General features: G+C 33.5%; 1 protein-coding gene across 1 annotated transcript in view; it reads left to right on the top strand.

Moving 5' to 3' along the window:
- LOC132723557 (GATA zinc finger domain-containing protein 7-like) overlaps nucleotides 1-22,432 on the top strand; it is a 43,069-nt gene that overhangs the window by 5,132 nt on the left and 15,505 nt on the right. Inside the window, exon 2 of the mRNA XM_060708293.1 lies at nucleotides 2,693-4,502. Within this exon, the coding sequence (XP_060564276.1) occupies nucleotides 3,035-4,502 (1,468 nt within the window). The 5' untranslated portion in view covers nucleotides 2,693-3,034. The remainder of the gene's footprint in view (nucleotides 1-2,692; nucleotides 4,503-22,432) is intronic.

Below are 22,432 nucleotides of genomic sequence, written 5' to 3'. Positions count from 1 at the left end.
TCGTAATTTATTCGTAAAGTAGTCGTTACATCTTCATAGACAAGTCGTAATATCTTCGTAATTAAGTCGTATTATTATCATGAAATAGGGTGATAAACTAGTCAAATATATATCATATTTCTTACAAAAAAAATAAAATAAATACGAAAGTGGGCGGAGTCAAAACTCATTTTTTTTTGGGGGGGGGGGGGGGCTCCTTTCTCAGATGCTGTTCTGTGGCAGTCAGTAGCTTTCATTTTAAAAAAAATTATCCTGTTGTCAATTGGCACATCCCGGCTTATTTTCATAATAACCTCGGACTTAATAGTTTACCACGTGGTTTTAGATGTAAACAAAAACAGAGGGTGCAATCTTTGATAATGTATAACGAATGTATACATTTGACATGCAAAGTAAGTCTATTTCGGTCAAAGTTGATAAAGAATATGCCTGACAACCATTAATAAAAAAATGCCAACTGATAAGTTTGTAACCAAATCCGAAATAATGTCAACAGGTACACATTTCGTACTTCCGGTTTTTACAAGCATAATAATAAGTATGTGAATAATGTACTGTTTACTTTTATATCTATAAAATGACTCAGTTAATTGATGCAGTCCTTTACTCGATTAATTGGAATAAATTAAGTCAACAGCTCCTAGTATTTATAATTAAATTACTATTTGTTTACATGGATTATTTTCTTGGCGTAGAATAGGCCGAAATACCGTATCCGTGTATTCTTACTTCTTATCCGAAGTTTGACGGAAAGAGCCAAGAAGATGCGATTGTCTGGTTATCATAATAAATTGTGCATTGAACCGTATCGTGCACATATAGATGATCAATGTTTTTTATTACATCTGCCAAGATTTCAAGATTTTAGATTAGATTCTAAATTCGATATTTATTGATTAAAATATAAGCCTAATGGATTATCTACTTCCATATAAGAAAATTGCAGAATTACAAGAAAAATACATGTATTCAAATGCAATTATACATGAAAAAAGTATTTTTCATTAAATTGACTAGATTTACTAGATCTATAATATGAATTACATTTTGTTATTTTAAAAATGTGTTCTCGATCTGTTAACATTGCTGACATCTTTTTATATACTCGTTTTATTTGGTAAGGGACAATAATATTTAGAAAAGATTCACGTTTATAAAAATCTTATATTCACGTTATACGGAAAAGTAAGTAAAAAAATGATGTTTTTTTTTCTATACCATTCATGTTACATTTAAACAAAGTCTGTTTTATTTGCTGTTGTTCCTTTTTTGGGTGGGGGTTGTTGTTGTTGTTGTTTTCAATATTTCTAAAATTACATGTACCTTCTTTAGTCATTAACCCCTGATCGGAAATAACATTTTAAATATACACAACCTATCCTAAACTTAAATAAATATTAATTCTCTCAATTCGAAAAGGATGAAAACAAAATTAAAGTCAAAATGTATTGACATAAATTTAATTATGTAATTCTGTGATAGAAAGTAAAGATTGAATTTGATTTGTTGCCTTAAAAAATCAATAAACAAATAAATATAAATAAATGGATAAATAGAGCCCATTTACCTTATGCAATAAGGAAATAAGTCTAAAGAATGTGATAATATCAAAATTAATTTAACATATCAATCAACTTAAACAAACTCAACGAAGAAAAACTACCGTCAAGAACGTTTTATGCCAAATGATATTATTTCAATGCTAATAAAGCTAAAGCAACAGAATGCGGCAGTTTCGAGAAAATTAATATACTCCATGTAAATTTTATGTACTTTCATGCCATTTATGTGCATTCTGAAAGTAAGAAGTTAATTTAACTTCCTCGAAGGTGTACATGTATATATCTACAAAAACGGGCAAATAAGTAAGAAGTACAAGTGTAAAAATCAAATGTGTACAGATCTAATTTGCATATTAAGTAGTTTACGAGCTAGTCCAAAGTAGCGGCTAGCCTAGCTAAAACTTTATATGTTTCTCAATAACTTGTAAGTTAAAGGTCCATTGAGCTCCAGAAATGTTTTATTATTATTATTATTATTATTATTATTATTATTATTATTATTATTATTATTATTATTATTATTAAGAACATTATTTGTTGACATGTTGCCACTTTAATGACGAATAATTTCAAATTTTAGTGCTTATTTCTTCAGGTAACAAGCATCTAACATGCTCTAAAACCATTATTTGAATGTATTAAAACCAATGCTTGCCCTTTCTAAAAAAAATTAAAATCATTCTCAGGCAAAATGCCTTTAAGATGAATCTCCTTTCCAGACGAAGCCTTTTAAATAACGCGAATGTTGCATTCTTGCATGAAAGTACTATAAACGCATATGTCTCATAATCTAACAGTAACCAACACATTTACAATGTATATAAATTTATGACAAACAATCATTCATCTACGATATCAGTGATCTTTATAGTTCTATATCTATCATACGCTCGTAAAAAATCGGAACATTTCGTAACTTTCCGTGTTCAAAATTCGAAAATTCAAGCAACCCTAATATAACAGTCATAATGTGACTTACAAGATTTTCAGCCCAATGCTCTTTAAGATAAATAATACTTACGGAAAGTGGCGAAGCTAGCCGAATGAATAACGGAAAGTGGCGACGCTTGCCGAATAGAAGATAAAATATGTTTGACCATTATAAGGAAGATTACTTTGTTTATTTTCAGGTGGGAACTACCGGACATCTGCCAGCAGACGAACTTTGACAAGCAGATTACAATACGAACGATCAACTTTAATGTCACCACGTTGTGGCTATATCTTGGCCAGTCTGACTGTTTACTTAGTCTCGGAATTACTTGAATGTTGGATTGAGAAAGATTGAGGGGGGTAATATTTCCCATAACAAAAATATGAATTAACCTTGTTGATATACCTTAGTGAATGAATTCTTTGATTTGATCAAAAAATTGACGATCAATCTAAAAGTTAAGGTACATCGTTAAAGTCAAAGAAGACATCTTAACGGAAGTAAAAATTGGGATTGGTTCCCAGCGCGAGTGTACCTGATGATCAAAATGTCCGAACGAGTGATGGTCAGTACCGAGAATATGTCTTATAACTTGTCCACGGTAGCGTCATCCGAATTAAAGTATAAAATAGAGCAACGATTCAAAGAGGAAGCGAGTTTACCATACAGCAGACAATTCTCTCCAAATCAACAGCAGAACCAGTCACCCGGTCCACCTCGCATTTCACCTAAACCTCAAGAATATAGCGAAGAACCCAACGAGAAACAAAACAGTCCAGGGGAAGCAGAATATGAGCAACGAATGCAAAGACAAACGGAAAGCGGGATAGTGTTTCAAACAGATGGAACAATAGCCGATTACACGGAAGAAGGGAACAGGGCGGCCATGAAGTTAACGGAAAGTGAAGAGCGTGAAAATGACATGCAGCCGCCTGAACTCCCGGTTTCTGGCTTAATCAACGCCCCAGGGAATGAGAATTCAATGGCTTATAATGAAATTCATGAGGCAAGTAAAGTGACAAGTGAAACTGCCGATGATCATATGGACACTGAAGGTAATGTGGCAGCTATGGCCTTAACTAACGAGGAAAAGTTAGATGAGCATATGAATGGAAAACCTTCAGATGAAAGTATTGCGTATCAACATCAAAGTATAGCAAAACATGATGAAATGAATGGCGGGTCATTAAACTACTCAACCGAAGAGAATGTGTACACACAGTTGGTACCCCCGTCTGGCGACCGAAATCAACAACTTATAACGATAGACCCTAGCTATCTAAATGCGCATGGTCCAGAACATAGTGAAGGGGGAACCAGTCATAGTACATTGAGCGCCGTGTTACGTAGCGGGTACACAGTTCAAAATTTGACATACTTAACCCCGAGTCATGTGACCCATGCTCCGATTGATAATCCTGGCCAACTTCTCCCGCAAGCGGATGTTGAGGCTTTCTTTAGCGATATGGAGCGCCCTATGGCCACGAGTGTGAGCCTGTCAGGAATGTATTCAACGGGGACGGGACAATTTACTACACTTACAAACCCACCTGGATTAACTCTTGCACAGACATACCAAACACAGAACGGAAGTGGGCGGCTCGTATCACTTCAGCCGCCATCTTATTCAGATAATCAAGGTGAATATGGACTTACTCAGTTATACTCTTCTCGACAGGGTACGATTCCACCGCAGTATCTCGGTACTGACCAAGGATCGAGCTCATCTCCTACGCCTCAAGCCAATGCACAATGGGGAACCAGTGCACATGACACACTTTACGCTACTACTTCATCGAGTCATACGATCGGGAACCAAGCTCAGAAATATACATACCCTCAACTAAATGACAGTCCCGTCGGTAGGGACGATTCTCAGATATCATCGCAGTACTCACGGGGTCTTCCGGTGGCTAGTTCGTACACGGGATACCTTTCACAGGACCTCAACACCGGTGGCTGGTATCAAAGTGCGCCTAGTCCGTACTCCGATGTCAGACCTACTGGTAAGTAGCTTGATATTTGAATGGCTTCTTTATCTTTATTAATGTGTTTTCAGGTCCGATTTGTAAGTTTTCAGGATTATCTGTACCAATATGTTTTCTAGTTTGATTTGTAAGTTCAAGGTTCGTCTGGTAAAGATCTATCTCAATTTATTGTCAAGTTCAATAGATTGATCTGGTTAGATTCATACGATTTAAAGTGGTCCAACTGATGGGGTCTTTGTTATATGGTATTTAAGATTCATGACCCTCATTTTGGACAGAATGATACTTTAAACCCTATGCATGTTATGACCGTACATGTTTCTAAGTCGATATTGACCTTCCCAGCAGGGAGCAGGTCCCTTTGATCGTGATCATCAGGCACTTTTGATATATTGTACTAGTAAATAATGTGAGCTGTCAATTTATCTCATATGCGATGGACGATCACTGGGTTGCATTCTTGTCCTAATTTTATTCGGAATTACCATGCAAGAGCTAATTGTTACAAGTACTAGCTATAAATGTGTACAATATTTCTAATTTCAAATTCTAAACTTTATTAAATATGCGGAAGATAATCACATTACATGAACATAGACTTGGGAGATGTTATTTTTCACTGATAACAATAATCAATACCACCCTTATCAGTTTGTTTGACGACATGAATTCCTTGATAAACAGAAGCTAATATAAAAATTCCCTACACACTAAATGTTTATAAGGTCGATAGCTATAAATTTTGCACTTTGTACATTTAGAGAAAAGATCAGGTGTAATTAAAGTTCAGTGGCAAAACTTTCGGGAAGTCGAGGAGCGGAATCAAATCGAGGAGCGAAATTAAAATCAAACTACTAAAGCATGTTGTACTTTGGTTGAGACAGGGTGTGATAGATCCTGATTGAACTATCTATCTCTGCACGGCGGCTGTTTTGATGGAATTTGAGATTATGTTTTTGTTGCCTTATACATGTACTTGTCAGAAAATAATCTTCTATATGGCCGTCCATTCGAGTTAACTGTTAGTGACCATTGAATAAATGCAAACACTCGAAATGTGGGGCAGAAAAAAAACAAGAAGCATCTTTAAAAGATACTCGGCCCAAGTAAAAGCTGCTTATACTTGTATAGGTTATTTGGGAGATGTGATACATGAAGAAATGTTAGCTCAGTGTTTGTTTAATAATGACAGTCAATTACTTGTTTTTAGTGTGTTTTTTTTTTCATGGAACATGAGTGTCCAGGATCGTGAGCGTTATTTGTGATCTCGTTATTTAAGACAAAACTTATAAAATGTTATTTAAATCACAGTTAGATAAGTTGTTCATAGGAGAAACAATTTTAAAAGCAGTCTTAACTGTTGTAAAAAGTTAATAATAGCCGAGAAATTTAGCTTAAAACTTTGTTTCCGTAACTCCTTCAGATTATTTCGAAATTGAATACGTTTCAGAAAGATTACGGAAGCCCATAAGTGCCATTTTGTCTTAGGACTTTTGTCTTATGACTAATGACTTTTGTATTATGACTTTTGTCTTATGTATTATGACTTGACAAAAAAGGCGGCAAAAAGGCAAGTTTCATCACATGCGCCCATTATGGCTGACGGAGGTAAATCTGATAGTGAAACAGAAGACAATTTGGTAAGTGTTGAAATTTAAACAGTTAGGCTCCCTTATACAAGCTTATTTCTCAATTTATTATTGTTTGTTCATAGCGAACACTATTTATGCTATTTATTTATAGCACATACTTGCTCCGATTCATGTATCAGCTAAAACTACAAATATTTCATCAAGAGTACAAAATTTAGACAATTTAACAGGTAAATATTCCTGCTGTTAGTGCAAAGCACTCCTCACAGTGTTATCTCACCATATCTGTTCATTAACCTGTGCAATCACTTGAACAATATATTTTGACTTTCTTTGAGTTGAAATAGTAAGGAAATAAATAAAAATATCCAAGATTAATTAATAAGTGATTTTACTGCTTTGAGGTTTGCAAACATCATGATTTACTATGGCCACCTGTTTTTTATGTTAGCAGGCATAATGCCTGTCATAAGAATCAAATTTCAAAGATAGATAAACTTCATTCATGAGTGTAAAAGTGGAATAAGGTTCATTTCCCCTAAAAAAGCATGGATTATGATACACTTGACGGCTTAATGGTCCCACTTGGCAGATACAGCGTCATTAAAGCCAGTTAGCATATATAACACGTAATGTGTTGTAAGGTGATGTGTATTTTGAGAATCAGCAATAACATTAAAGAATATTTATAGGTCTGATCATATTTCACTCAATGAATTTTTTACAGCACATAAAATTTCAAAAATATCTATAAATTCATCATTTAAATTTCTAGAGTTTTATCTTTAATTCAGTTTGTATATTTTGTTCTGTACTATGGTCTGTATAGAAACTATGCGAACAACAGGGAAAATATAAATCACTTTTATCTACATCTTTCAAGTTGCTGGCTAATTAACTGTAAGGTGAGATATAAAATGATGCAATGTTGACCCGGTATGAACTGATAAGTCACAACACTTGGAATAATCTAGTCATGTGTAACAAGTTTATTCAGGAGACCACTAAATGATTCAAGGAATTATTAATGATAATTTATCAAGAATAAAATAACAATATCTATTTCAAAATCATATCGAAGTAACACTTTCTGTGTCATAGGCTAATAACAATTGATAACACAACTTTATATGAGACATGTATAAATGTTATAATGGAGTACTTATAAGAATGCTACACTTTAATTTAAAACTGCCTTTAATAAGTGTTTTTAAAGCAGTTACAATAACAAAATCAATTTAAAAACAAGAGTGCCATGATGGCCCTGAGGTCGCTCACCTGTATATAGGCCCCCCACCCCCGGGCCAATTTTTACCCAAGGGCTTTTATTTGTTTATTTGAACAGACTTGGTAGACACCCATAAGAAGATGTTTCATGCTAAACATCTAAGTTCTAGCTCATTGGCATTTTTAAAAGAAGATTTTTAAAGTTTTTACTATACACATATAGTTAAAAACAATGTCACCCCTGGGGCAGGGCCAGTTTTGACCCCCGGGCGTTTATTTTAACAAACTTTGTTGATATTTACTTAAAGATGTTTCATGCTTAATATCTAAACTCTAGCTATTTGGGTTTTTCCAAAGAAGATTTTTAAGTTTTTGCTATACACATATAAGGAAAATCTATGACCCCCCCCCCGGGCGGGGCCAGTTTTGACCCCAGGGCTTTTATTTGAACATACTTGGTAGACACCCATTAGAACATGTTTCATGCTAAATATCTTAGCTCTAGCTCTTTGAGTTCTTTAAAAGAAGATTTTTTAAGTTTTTACTATAAGTTTATAGGAAAAATCAATGACCCCATGGGGCGGGGCCAATTTTGACCCCAGAGCTTTTATTTGAACAAACTTGGTAGACACTCATTAGAAGATGTTTCATGCTAAATATCTTAGCTCTAGCTTTTTGTGTTCTTTAAAAAAAGATTTTTTAAGTTTTTACCATATGCATATAGGGAAAATCAATGACCCCCGGGGCGGTGCCAATTTTGACCCCAGGGCTTTAATTTGAACAAACTTGGTAGACACTCACTAGAAGATGTTTCATGCTTAATATCTTAGCTCTAGCTCTTTGGGTTCTTTAAAAGAAAATTTTTTAAGTTTTTACTATATGCATATTGGGAAAACCTATGACCCCCTGGGGCGGGATCAATTTTGACCCCAGGGCTTTTATTTGAACAAACTTGGTAGACATTCACTAGAAGATGTTTCATGCCAAATATCTAAGCTCTAGCTCTTATGGTTCTTTAAAAGAAGATTTTTTAAGTTTTTACTAAATGCATATAGGGAAAATCAATGACCCCCGGGGCGGGGCCAATTTTGACCCCAGGGCTTTAATTTGAACAAACTTGGTAGAAACTCACTAGAAGATGTTTCATGCTTAATATCTTAGCTCTAGCTCTTTGGGTTCTTTAAAAGAAGATTTTTTAAGTTTTTACTATATGCATATAGGGAAAATCAATGACCCCCAGGGGCGGGGCCAATTTTGACCCCAGGGCTTTTATTTGAACAAACTTGGTAGACACTCACTAGAAGATGTTTCATGCCAAATATCTAAGCTCTAGCTCTTATGGTTTTTTAAAAGAAGATATCAGTTTTTTCTTTTGGTTGCCATGGCAACCAGAGTTTTGCATGGAATTAAATTCTTTGAACAATTTTTAAAGGTGACCACCAAAGGAAAATTCCTGTGAAGTTTGGATGAAATTGGCTAAGTGGTTTATGAGGAGATGTCATTTAAAGCAAAAGTTTACGGACGGACGGACGACGGACGGACGGACGCCGGACGAAAAGCGATCACAAAAGCTCACCCTGTCACTTTGTGACAGGTGAGCTAAAAACTGACCAGCAGGATTATTGTTCTCTAGAACTGAATTGGATAATACAAGCGAGGAATGTCAGTTTTGATTTTGAGAAACATAACATTTGAAGTAGATTTATGGAAAGATAAACATAAAGTACCTTTGTAAATATTTACAAAAAGGAAAGGTTTGGGAGAATAAGTGTATTGGAAACCCTTGCATTTTCCCGCCATCTGTGAGATATCTCACTATACACTCAGTGACTCAGTGAATTATTATCACCTGGTATCTCACTTACGGAGAATTTGAATTTTGTAGCAAACAACAAAGCATGATTTATGTGTGAAAATGTAATTATTAAGATATATAAAAATTATTCCCAATTTCAAAATATTGTTTTGTTAATATAAAAAGAAATTCAACTTCCAAGCTCTTCACTGGCATGTGTATCACTGAAAAGAAAAAAATGGAAACAAAGTGATCCCCCTGAAGCATTGATCACAACAAAATTATGCGAAAATTGCAGACTCAGTTTGATTGAGTCTGTACATGAGGGATAATGAATAAGTGCAACATCCCTCACGCCCCCTTGCACCGTCTTGAGCGGTACTCATTATCCACACTTAATACTGCTGGCATCAATGATCACGAAGGGCCAGAAAAGTATACCAACACTGACGTACATTTTAGAACCATCTTGCTCTTTTATAGTTTTACTTTTCACCTCGATTCTAATTGCAAAGTTGTCTCAATATCAGGTTCTTTTTTTTAGAACACATCAGTCAAACAGTGGCTTAGTAAGGTTTTCTAAATGTCCATCCACATTATTACACTGATGGTCACTCCTTTGCCTCTGTTGAACATGGTCAGGATGTTTGTCCCAAATATTTCTCGGACGAGTCCTAATATGGACCATTTCATTTCGTGAGAAAAAGTAGTTTACAGTGCCCTAAATCTTAACTCTCTAGAATTTACGTTTTCACCGCAAATTTTATGAAGATTTGCCAGGAAAATGTTTTGATTGGTTTTCTAGGTCTTTTTCCATTATTGGTCATCTGATTTATGAATGAATATTATTTGTTAGATTAAGTAACAAGATTCTTGCAAGACAGACACATTTTGATACATTTGTGAAACTTGATTCTTGCAATATTCTGTATGAAATATACATTATTTCTTCTACAGGAAAATGTGAGAAGAAAACGAATTAAGGAGCTAGTTAAAAATATAGCAGGGCAAAAAAAGAAGAAGAAACAGCTTATGATGGAAAATCCAAAAAAGGTAAAAATGAGACATTCAGTCTGTTACGTTACTCTGTTTACAATGGAAAATACAAGTATTTTTTCAAGAAACAGGTTTATGATTTATAAGTACAAATCCCTAGATACTGAATAATTATGTTTTACCAAATAAATTTTGCTTTGGTAGTTTCTGGGTCCTCCTAAAGAAGTGTGAAGAACATGTCCCATGCCTTAAACTTGCAACAAAAATAATCATTTTAGTTTAAAAAAACAGTCTTCATATATGTACATTTATATCTGAGTCATGATTTAATATATAATAATTAAGGATTTAATTAACTCTTTAACTTTTAAAGCAGCATACTTCAAACATTCATGAAAATTCTCATGAATAATATGAAAAGGAAAATATTGTTATGAACAAAGTAATAATCTACTTACAATCCACGTAAATTAGCAAAGGTGGTTAAATTGGCAAATATAGCCCTTTCGTTACGCGTTAGGAGAATTATGGTGATACATAATGCAAAACCAGTGATTTATCCCAACATGTAAATTATAACTTAATTCTTGAATCTCTTTACTTTTCTTAAAATCTTAGCATATTTATCTTAAGTTTGAGGGTTTTTTTTTAAATATTTTGACTCATCTGGAGGCATGCATCTTTAATGCTTAAAGTCATCTACTATGATACTTTGTGCATGTACAACTTTGTTCTTTTGTCAGATTACGTGCCATATAATCCTAATTAATATAAAAATCAAGTTAAGTGAAATGGTTGATTCAATTGCATTAATTCAGCATAACTTATTCAAATATAAACAAATAAGAAGTTTCACACTATTGTCTTTTTTTTTGCGTTCATTAAACGCTGCCTTAACTTGTTGATTTTGTTTATCATATTTTGTGGAGGAATGAAATATGAGAGTACCTGAATCAGTTGTATTTTGATATCACTATATATACATGCAATGATATGTAATTAATATGAAAAATAAGACAGCTTGTAGTATGTAATCATTCAAAATATTACTTTTTTCCTCTCCAAATTGAATGTTTTATGTAATGAAACTTTACTATAAATGTATATTAATATGTGAAAATACAAAGAGTACAATAAATGATAATTATTAATCTGATATTGAGGAATCTATGGTGAAAACAAGGATTTTTTTTATAATTTAAAATATGACATTTTGAAGCCAATTCTTTGGGTGTTTTTCTAAACATGATCAATAGGTGGAAATGTAAAATCACTTAAAGAATGATCTGATACATGCAATGGTTCTACCAAATCGATAAAGATTTCTTGAAAATGTAAAATAACAAATGTTTGACTTTTCATTCTTCTAAAGCATTTGTGCAATGTTTGACTACATAATATAAAAATAAACACTGTAAATAACCTACATGCAAAATCTTCTTTTATTCTATTAACACTAAGATTCAGTTGTAGAAAACAGTTTGAACATTTATGATTATTTTGACACAGAACCGACATGCAAATAACAGTCAAATTTAGTATTCGCAAGTAAAATTATCACCAAGGAGATAGGGTAATAGATGAGCAAGCTGCGAGACTTCTTACTTCTTACATGTCTGTATAAATCAAATAATGCATACTTCTTAACCCGTAATACACAATACATAAGCCGTATTACATATGCCATGATACAAAATACAAAAGTCAAAATACATAAGACATAATACAAAAGTCAAAATACATAAGACATAATACAAAAGTCAAAATACATAAGACAAAAGTCAAAATACATAAGACATAATACAAAAGTCAAAATACATAAGACATAATTCAAAAGTCAAAATATGTTCTGGTCTTTGTGATACATTGACAGAATGTTCATCTCTATAAATGTTTTATTTGAAAGCTGGTCGAGTGCAATCAAAAATTAAGTCAAGAAGTCAAATCAAATTAAGAGCATGCAGGTGTCTGTGTGTCCATCCGTCTGTTTGATGTCTGTGTCTCCTGCTACACAATAACTGTAACATGCTACAAAGTAGCTGAAAAATTTACAGAACAATACAATTGCTTAATTTGCAATAATCAGGTAACACAGTCATCATGATCACTGGTTGCTCGCGACTGTATTTTAACACAGGGTAACATTTCTTTTGTGATTTTCATGAAACATGTTCAAAGTGTTCATAAGGTATTCTCAATATTGGACATTAAATGAGTGGTAAATACTAGATCACTTGGTTAAAATTTTAGTCTGGTAACTGTGTTTTGATTTTGTCAAAACCTAGATTAATTTAACGAATCAATGAATACGACCATTGCGTAAAATAATGTACTTTTTTTAAAGAAATACACAGCAAGTTTTCATGTGAGTGACACATATTTTTGGGCGCTTTATTAAATGACGTATACATTTAAGTTTTCTATGAGATTCAGTTATGATGGTTGAAAGATTCATCAAATTTCTATATAAAACTATATCCCTTGGTGTATTTTCAATAAATTACTCTAGATAGCTTATTATTTCTTCTTTCAGAAACAGCGAGGTACTGGTAGACATGCCATATATAAGTTGCACCTTGGATGGCTTCATGAAACTCGTGGGAAGTTAAGACAAGTTACCGCACGGAGAGGAGGCGGTACAAGAATATACGAATTTAAAAAAGAAGAAGAGCAAACTGTTCAGACAGTTATAAATTATGCAACTAGCATTTTCTTTCCAGATGGAAAAAATGATATGGGAGAGTTATCAGATATGGTAGTGAACCTGTCTACATATAACGGAGAAGTAATCTCAAAATTTGTCATGCCAAATGGGGAAGAATGTAATTTGCAAACATACTTGAAGTCTATCGGCGTGTTTTCCTCTCAGTACTTTCTATATTTGAGAACATCTAAAAAACAGGAGATTGACGGTAGAGAGCCAGTTAGACAGCATGTAAATGATAAAAGCATTCCGGTTCCTTTAACATCATTGATAGTAAATGACCAAACACCTGGTGAAATATGTGTAAAGTACACTAAACTTTGCAACTCATCATACACAGCAGAATGTTCACAAAAAATATGTCAAACCATTGATGACTGCTTTCTTGACACAATTGTAAGTGATCCTGACAGAGAAAGAGATGGGTATAATCCACTGGAAAAGTGACAGGCATAACAGTCAACAAGATCTCTATTTTGAGCCAAGCAGGTCCGAGTTCTAACCACTTAGAATATCCAACAGCTACATCAAATGCAAAAGGAATAATTCATTCACCTGACCAGATTGTGGTTTTTAGAAGCAAGAAAACAAGGAAATCATACTTGGAGTACTTTATAAAGAACATAATTCTGGTGCATATTTTCAGTGGTATAAAAACAACGAACTCTTTGCAAGTGGACCTGACCTTTGCTTAATCCCCGTAACTGATCCTGGTGAATACTTGGTGAAGGTATCAGATGAAGATACACTTTATGAATGTGCAGCTGTAAGGGTGGACTCTCAAGCTTTGCTGGCAGAAAAAATAGAACTTTCAACAAACACTTGTCATGCAACTCAGGAGATTTTAACTGACCGAGTAAGACTTCAGTCCCTGGATGACAGTACAGTTGATACTGCTTATGTAACTGAACCATCAATGGAGGACAGTACAGTTGATACTGTTACTGTTACTGAACCATCAGTAGAGGAGAGAACAGTTGCTACTGTTACTGAACCATCAATGGAGGACAAAACAGTTGACACTGTTACTGAACCATCAATGGAAAACAGTACATTGGAGACTGCTACAGAACCATCATGGGAGGACAGTACAGTTGACAGTGTTACTGAACCATCAATGGAGGACAAAACAGTTGATATTGTTACTGTTACTGAAGTGACAATAACTGAACGGTCAACTCCTAGTTATGATTCCATTACAGACAATGAAGTAATAAAAAGTCATGTCATGAATGAGAATGTGAGTGAACAGACAAACTGTGACTATTTCAAAGAACGTTCAAGTACAGCCAAGTATAATCCTATACACGCGCTTAATTTCTCAACAGATGTAAATGTGCCAGAAATTCCTTATGATAGTTTATGTATGGGACCTAAAATTGGGGAAGGCTCTTTTGGAACAGTACATTTGGCACATTATCTTTTTACTCCAGTTGCAATAAAAACTGTAAAAATAAGGCGAATTAAACTAGTCCAGAAAGCTCTTGAACGAGAAGTTAAAGTTCTCAGCAGAGTAAGGCATCCACACATTATACTGTTTATGGGGTATTCGGTATATAATAATGCATTACACATTGTGTCTGAGTACATAAAAGGATCAAATTTAGATGACCTACTGTTTGGTGATCGATGCCAACAAATCCCCCTTCTAAAAAAGTGCCACATTGCTGAAAAGATATCCCAGGCTGTTGCTTACTTGCACAACAGTTCTCCTATTATATTACATCGAGACTTAAAGCCAGAGAACATCATTGTATCAGAATCTTTAGAAGTAGTGAAATTATGTGACTTGGGGATTTCAAAATTGTTAACAATAAATAGTTCTGCTACCACCTATGCACCAGGTATGCAACCAGGTACCCTTATCTTTCAAGCACCAAAAATTTTGCTTGGTAATAGACCTGCATCAACAAAATCTGATGTTTGGGGAATGGCAGGCACTCTTGCAGAATTATTCAGTGAATGTCCAATGTGGGGTTTACAAGAGGAAGATGAAGAAGAAAATGAAAGATCAGCTGTTGAAACAATTAAAGTATTTATGAGTCAAAAAGAAGTCCCACATGCCATTACAAAACTTGTACAAATGGACTGTATTTGTAGCAGAATAGTAGACATTGTAACCAAGGGGCTGAACTATGATCCTGATAGCAGACCAGTAGCGACTTAATTCCCAACAGAGTTTAGTAAATAAACTAAGATATGAACGGGTGTAGCAAATAAGTAAAAGTGATATAATGGAACTGAAATATTATTGTTTGATATATATTGAGAGTGACGTCAAAAGTGGTTAATATTACATTAAATAAAACTTTTTATACCCCCGAAACGAAGTTAGGGGGATATATAGCAGTCAACCAATCAATTCAATACAATTTCATACAATCGTCAAGCACAATAAGAGGAAGTGCAGTACACAAGAATCATAACTCCATTTTGACAAATTACAGAGCTTTTGCCCTTTAATATCTTTCCTTGTCCGGAGCATAACTTTAAAAGTACGGGTTCGAATTCAAAACAGAGTTATTGCCCTTTATTCCTTTTCCTTGTCCGATGCATAACTTGAAATTAATGTTTAGAATTTAATGCAACTTCATACAATGGTCAAGCGCAATGAGATGAAGTGCAGTGCTCAAGAAGCGTAACTCTTTCTGACTTTATTACAGGGTAATTCAATAACACTTCATCAATGTTAAACCACATTGACTGGAACTGAAACATACAAGAACCACAACTATCTTTAATTGCCCACAACCATAACTCAATTTCAATTCTTTTAAAAGGTATTCTATTACTAATAACTCCATCATTTCCGAAGCAGTCTTGCGGGGGTAATAATCACATTTAGAAATAGTTCTTGTTTTGTATAAGGCTGTTTTCAAAACTATAATTATTTCTGTTTCTTTGATATAAGTATTTTCAATTTGTTTAAATCTTAGTAAAACTTATGACTGATTTCAAAAAATTTAAGTTTGTATGCCGAAAAGAAAGTTGGTTTTAAGTTAACACTTGTTTATTTTTTTACTTAAAGACTTAAATAATTGTCAATATATTTCGTTAAAACCATTTAAATTTGTTTATCAGATTATATTTCATATAAGCGAGCTCTTTTCCTTAAAACAATATTTTTTGAAAGTGTCAGTCTTTAAACCTAAGCAAGGAAATAAAACAAATGGACATAGTTTAAGATAAAATGATTTGTGTTAGTAACAAATATTCATGTTTTGATATCCACCAGTGAAGTTTCAAGGGTTGTTTGAATAAGTTCTATGGAAAAACCTATAAAAGGGAAACAGAATAGATATGAGTTTATGTAATTTTAATTTACATTACTACTTCTTATGTTGTGTATGAATTTTAAATCATATAATAGACAATTATATACATTTATATAATATAACAATATAACAATACTATAAGACATATATCCTGTAAAATCTGCATGTTTGGAAGTTACATTGTGGGCATCTCAGAACAACATTTTGGGAACAAGCATGTAACTAGTTTAGACCCCTTGTATCAGATAGCTATCAGATGAAATAGCCTTGTGTTTCATTCTTCTTTGTATTACTTTAATGTCCTTGAATTTACCTCAAATAAGTAAAAGATTCTGGTTCAAAGGCACATAACTCAAAAGTGAGATCGCAGAATTTACAAATCCACTACGCAAAAGCAATTCAAAGTTAACATCTGATACTATCTGATAGCATTTGGTTTTGTTTCTTTTTCAAAATTGAATTAATTGCATGACTTAAGTTTTGTAAGATATAATAAATTGCTCTACATTATGATTTTTACATACTCCTTTATTTAACTCCATATAAACCCATTTTGCGGTGGAACAAGCTTACACAACATTACGTTTCGTACTACAATCCATTTCTTTTAAACAAGGGGAAAGGGGAGCGGTGGCCTCTTGGTTAATGTGTCTGCCCCTCAACCTAAGGACTATGGGTTCGAGTCCTACTCGAGCCATCTCCATGTTTCTTCATATGACACCAGTACTGGTTGGTTCAAGGGTTTTGATTACAAAAAAAACCTTGGCAAGAACTTGTTCCGCAAACGATCTAAATGAATTATATTAAATATCTGATACTTGAAGAGAATTTATTAAGAGCACATATGAGAGAAATTATTCAATGGCTTCATCAATAAGTTCCAGTAGTTCCCTGTATAGTTCTAGAGCATCTTGTACATCCATGGGAATGCGGATGTCAGGCTTTAGTAATTTTACCAAATCTTGAAATTCTTTAATGCATGTTGTCCTACGTAAGCCGTACATTTCGCAACAAGCATCAACATCATTTTGATCTACAATCTTTCCATAATTGTGTCCGCCAAACAATTCCGGAACGAAGTACATTAAATCGGGTTTTCCATTTGGTACCTCAGAATTTCTCTGTTTACGTATGGAATGTAAGTTCCAATTAACCGCTATTCTGTCAAGCTCGGCCTGAATCAAGTGCATAAAAGAGAATTTCAAGCATTCAACATGTAAAGGATTTAATTCATCATACTCTTGATTGTCTTTTAAATCTTTGAAAAAGGAAATCCACCATTGAATTCCTTGGCGTCTCATAGTTCCCCATCAGGCCTCTATTCGTTGATTTGAAACGCTTTTTCCGTATATAAAACTTCTAAGTCCCGATATACTATCTGTATCATTGTACCGGAAGAACGGTTGGAGCAAAGACAGAGTTGAATTTTCCGTTCCCTTATCACAACGAAGAATTCGGGGAACAACCCGAAGCGTCTTCAGCGCTTCAAGATAATACATAGCGATGACTGCAGGGTTGTTGTTACTTTGTGACACTTCTAGCCAAAGTATCCTTCTACTGTAACCATCAATAGCACCGTGTATACAAAAGCCATATGGTTTCAGTTTATCGTAACCGTCTACGTGCCATACATAATTTGGCCCCTTTATTCTGTACTTGCGTCTTTTAATTCTGTGGGCTTTCCGAAAATTAATTCCGTCAGGATCAATAGTTTTCATAAATGAAAGAACTTTATTTCTAGGAACTCTTAATTTATGTTCATTTGTCAAGCGTTTCCACATCGAACGATAACCAATGCACTGACCTCTTGTCTCAATTTCCTTGGAAATATAATCAAGAACAATGTGATCTGGTGTGTATCCAGTTCGACGTCGTAAGTTGTTACATTTAAGTACTCTATTAAGCTGTTGCAACGATATTTTAATGTTATTTATAACAAACAACAAAAGAATAATTTCCGAATATGAAAACCCACAGTAAAAGTAGTGTTTCACTAATTCAAGTCGTGTACTTCCTGCTGTCGATGTGTCTGGTATGTTTGAAGGTGTCACTCCTAATACAAAGTTAACCTGTTGTATCCAAAGACAAAACCAAAAGCTATGGAACGCCAACATATTCACATGTGATATCTGGAAAACAGAGTACGTATACATATAAGCTCTTATTCATACTTATAAGATGTCAGACAAAATATATAATTTATAAAAACACTGCTGTATAAAATGTCAATTGCAATAATTATTCAAACATCATAGTTATCAGTGTGTAGGGGTTTTTTTGGTTTTTTTTTGAAATCATATAAATGTTGCTAGGAGAAAAAAGATTAAACAAAGACGGAGTTTGATTAAATGGCCTGAAAATTTTATACACAATCACGGAAAACATAGCCTCGCCAACAAACCGTCGGTCTGTTGATATAAGCGGGCGGGTTGATAAGTAAGACTTTGACTGCTTAAATCAAAATTGCACCGTATACAGGTACTGAAAATGAAAAATTAAAAAAGAAGTTTAAAAGGGAGATAACTCAATAGAGTCACCAAAAGAATAAGAGTTTCAAGTTGTTATGCCAATGCCTTACAGTTTTGGAAAAGAACTGAAACTGAAACAGATGCATGGAGAAGTTGCAACTAGTTGTACAGTTAATCCTATATACTAAAGTTGTCATGTCATAAACAAAATTAATTTATGTAAATCTTTTAACAATTTAACTCTTTCCAAAGCAGTCTTTTAACTCTTTCCAAAGCAGTCTTCTTTGTTACTTTTTGTTCTCTTACTGTACTCTGCAATTTGATAAAATATCATCATTCGGCACATTTGCCTTTGTACTTGTCTGATAAATCATAAATCAATTTCTTGTATTTTCCTTTGTAAAGAGAGTGTCACAGGTAGAAGATGAATGTCCAATATGTTTACCATCAATGGATCTCCATAAGTTAATCTTAGTCAATGTTTTCTGGGTCTTTTTTTCTTCTTAGTGGCCTGCTATGTTCTGAACTAGTGCATGAATACGTTTACTACTCGCATTGTTTACTACTCGCATTTACCTGAAGGAGAAATAATTTATATTTTATACAGAATAAAGTTTCACACATGTTTTAAAAATGTGTCAGTCTTGTAAATATTTTGATACTTAAACTTTAACAGTTAATACGACTGTTGTGCCCTGTGACCTATTTTTTCATTCTGTGATGGCCCATATATCCGAAACCTAACCTTGTATGGGAGATAATTATTAAAGTTAGAAGAAATACAGTACTGTCATACTTTTTAAATTTAACACTTACCAAATCGTCTTCTGTTTCATTATCAGATTTACCTCCAACGTCCATGAAGGGTGCATGTGATGAAACTTGCCCTTTTGCCGCTTTTTTGTCAAGTCATAATACATAAGACAAAAGTCATAATACATAAGTCATTAGTCATAAGACAAAAGTCCTAAGACAAAATGGCACTTATGGGCTTCCGTAAAAGATCCTTTATATTTATAATAATTTACTTTTACTAATTTTAGAACGGCCAATGAGATTCCCTGATTTCGGTTTGTAATTTTAGAATGACCAATGGAAATCAAAGAATGACCAATGGAAATCCAACCAATATTCAATACTTCCCTGTATATTTGACAGGAAGTTAAATTGTTCCCAGACGGACTTCAACCGGAAAACAAATTTGAAACGTTAAGTGATAAACTTGATTCTTTAAAAGTTTATCAAGTTGATTTATGAATGAAGATCGGTCCAAGGGACATAAACCCGTCAAAATGCCTTAATTGTGTGTAAAAGGGGGTGTACTAGTATTTGTTTTTTTTGGACATTTTAAAGACTACATATGAGTTAAGTAAACCATAGCAATAGATTTACAGCATTTTGCCTCTGCTGTGTCTTGACAATTACTAGTTATAGTGAATACGTCTTTTATATGGAAGTCAAAATACTACTTTGTGCACATTTTTGCTACATTCATAACAAATGATTCATAACAAATGATTTAATATTCAGCGCTATTTTTATCAGTTGATAAGCATCTTACATGCTGTGAAACCATTATGTAAACATTATAAATTTAATGCTAGGAAAAAATTATTCACCCTTGAGACATAATTTGCCTTTAATAATACATTTTGAATTAATTTTGGGATTCCAGATTTATCCGGACCGACGGTGAATTGGTTTTACTGAAGAAAAATTGTTGTTTTTCTAATTTTTTCTTCAAATTACTGCTTTACGACTGATAAAATTTGTCATTAAAGTGTAGCATAAAATGTCTGGGACTTTAAAATGACATTGTAAGTCCAAGATAACGTGAAAATAACATTTTTTTATACAGCTGTACGAACCAAATTTTCAGGTTTCGTTAATTTAGTTGTTGGGTTTTTTTTTATCAGGTAAACAAAAACAATTCAATATCATGCAACGTAATGATTTTAATGTGATTAAAGCAAATATTTCTTACACATATTAAATAAATTGCACAGCAATTCTCATTATAGTTCAATTTAAGAGCTGTGTAAACTTTATCACATTGGTGTTTTATAATGAATTTAAAAAATATGCTTTAATAATGTAATGATATTTTCTCGCAACTGGCGTTAAATGACAAAGTGATATTCATCTTCCATTGCTCCTTTTTGGCAAAGATTACAATATCGTTTAATTTCTTTCCACTCTTTTTCTTTAAAGATAAATGATATAATATAAATATATTAATCATTAAACACTGCAAATTTAGGAGTATAATATTATGACAAAAATACACATGTAATAAAATTGAGATTATCAGATCATAATAATTATTACATATAATAAATTGAACATGAAATCAATAAGAATGCATTAAGTATATCAATAGATGTACATAATATTACATAAAAAATGCAAAGTGGTCGTACTTATAAGATATTTAAAGGCGTTTAACACATTTTTATTACACGCAATAAATACCTGATAATTGGGATCAGGATGGTGATATTAACTGATAATACAAGGACGTTATATTTCCTCTATAAACAAACAATCTTATATCCTACATTTAAATGCATGCAAAATGTACATTGATATGGCAACGGAGATAAAACAAATAAGCGTTGTTTTGGATGCTACTGTATTGTTAATGTAAAGAATGGTGTGTGTTTGTTTTATTTTATTTACCATGATGTCTTTGTCTTTGTATGAAATTGCTTTTATCATCTCGGTCAGTATATGTCTATAAATGATACTGGAATTGGTGATAGTGTGTGTAGGGATTTGACATGTCATTTCATTGAGTCATAAACATCGGCAACTATAATTATACATAACATCATCATTACAATCATTATCTTGTTCTTCATTATCATTTTTATTATCACCCGTTTCCGTACTTTGAAAAAAGAAGGGAAACGCTGCGGCGAAAGGCTTCGGGGACAATCCGGATGATCATCATTACAACTTTTTTTGTCTTCTTATTCATTATCATCATTATTATTATCACCATCATCATTATTATCACCACCACCATAATCATTTTCACCATTATTGTCACCACTATTATCATCATTTCCGTCATTATCACCATCCAATTTGCATCATCATTATCATCATCATTATCATCATTATTATCATCACCACCATCATCATAATCATCATTTTCACCAGCAACACCATTTTCATCATAATCATAATTTTCATTATCTTCTTCTTAATCATTTTTCTACATCATCATTATCATCATCACCATCACCGCTGCAGTTATCGCCACTACCTCTGCTACTTAACAAACAAGGCATGGGCGTTTTTGTGTGTTTTACAGCTGCTTTTCAATTTATGAATAATTGATAATAATTTAATTTGAAAAAATTGATTCAAGATATTATAGAGTTCTAACGGTAGCCACAACACCCCATTGCCAACCCACCAAACCACATCACATGCGTTTTTAAAGGGAAGCAAATGTCCGGTAGGTCGGCACATTAGAAGCGGGCAAATAGTCTCTTTTTAGTTTAAGAGTTCACCAATGTATACCAGATGTCCGGAAACCAATAATATTCTTAGTTTGGCCTGAATCTGGTATTTTGTTAAAAGCGAGAAATCGGCGAAATATTTTATTACACCCAAACAGATGTTTTTTATCAGGTGGTAGACTGACAAGGGCATCGGAGCAACGAACTTTCCAATTAACGGAACTTTCTGATTTTTTTTTATAAAAATGATTAAGAGCGAAGCTCTGTCAGAGCGCGAGATTTGTAATCTCGACATTTTGGGTTCGATTCCCGAGTCGGCTGAGACTTTAAATCGAGGTCCCGTGTACGAGTGCTTCAAACATTTGGCAAGAAAAAGAACCAGAAGCTTCTGGAATTGGGGTATCTTTCTGTATCTTGCACC

The sequence above is a fragment of the Ruditapes philippinarum genome, unplaced genomic scaffold (genome assembly GCF_026571515.1).
Source record: "Ruditapes philippinarum isolate M1 unplaced genomic scaffold, ASM2657151v2 ctg3342_1_1_1_1, whole genome shotgun sequence".
Classification (NCBI taxonomy): domain Eukaryota; kingdom Metazoa; phylum Mollusca; class Bivalvia; order Venerida; family Veneridae; genus Ruditapes; species Ruditapes philippinarum.
The sequence above is the reverse complement of the archived record's forward strand: the minus strand, read 5'-3'. Positions and strand labels throughout refer to the sequence as shown.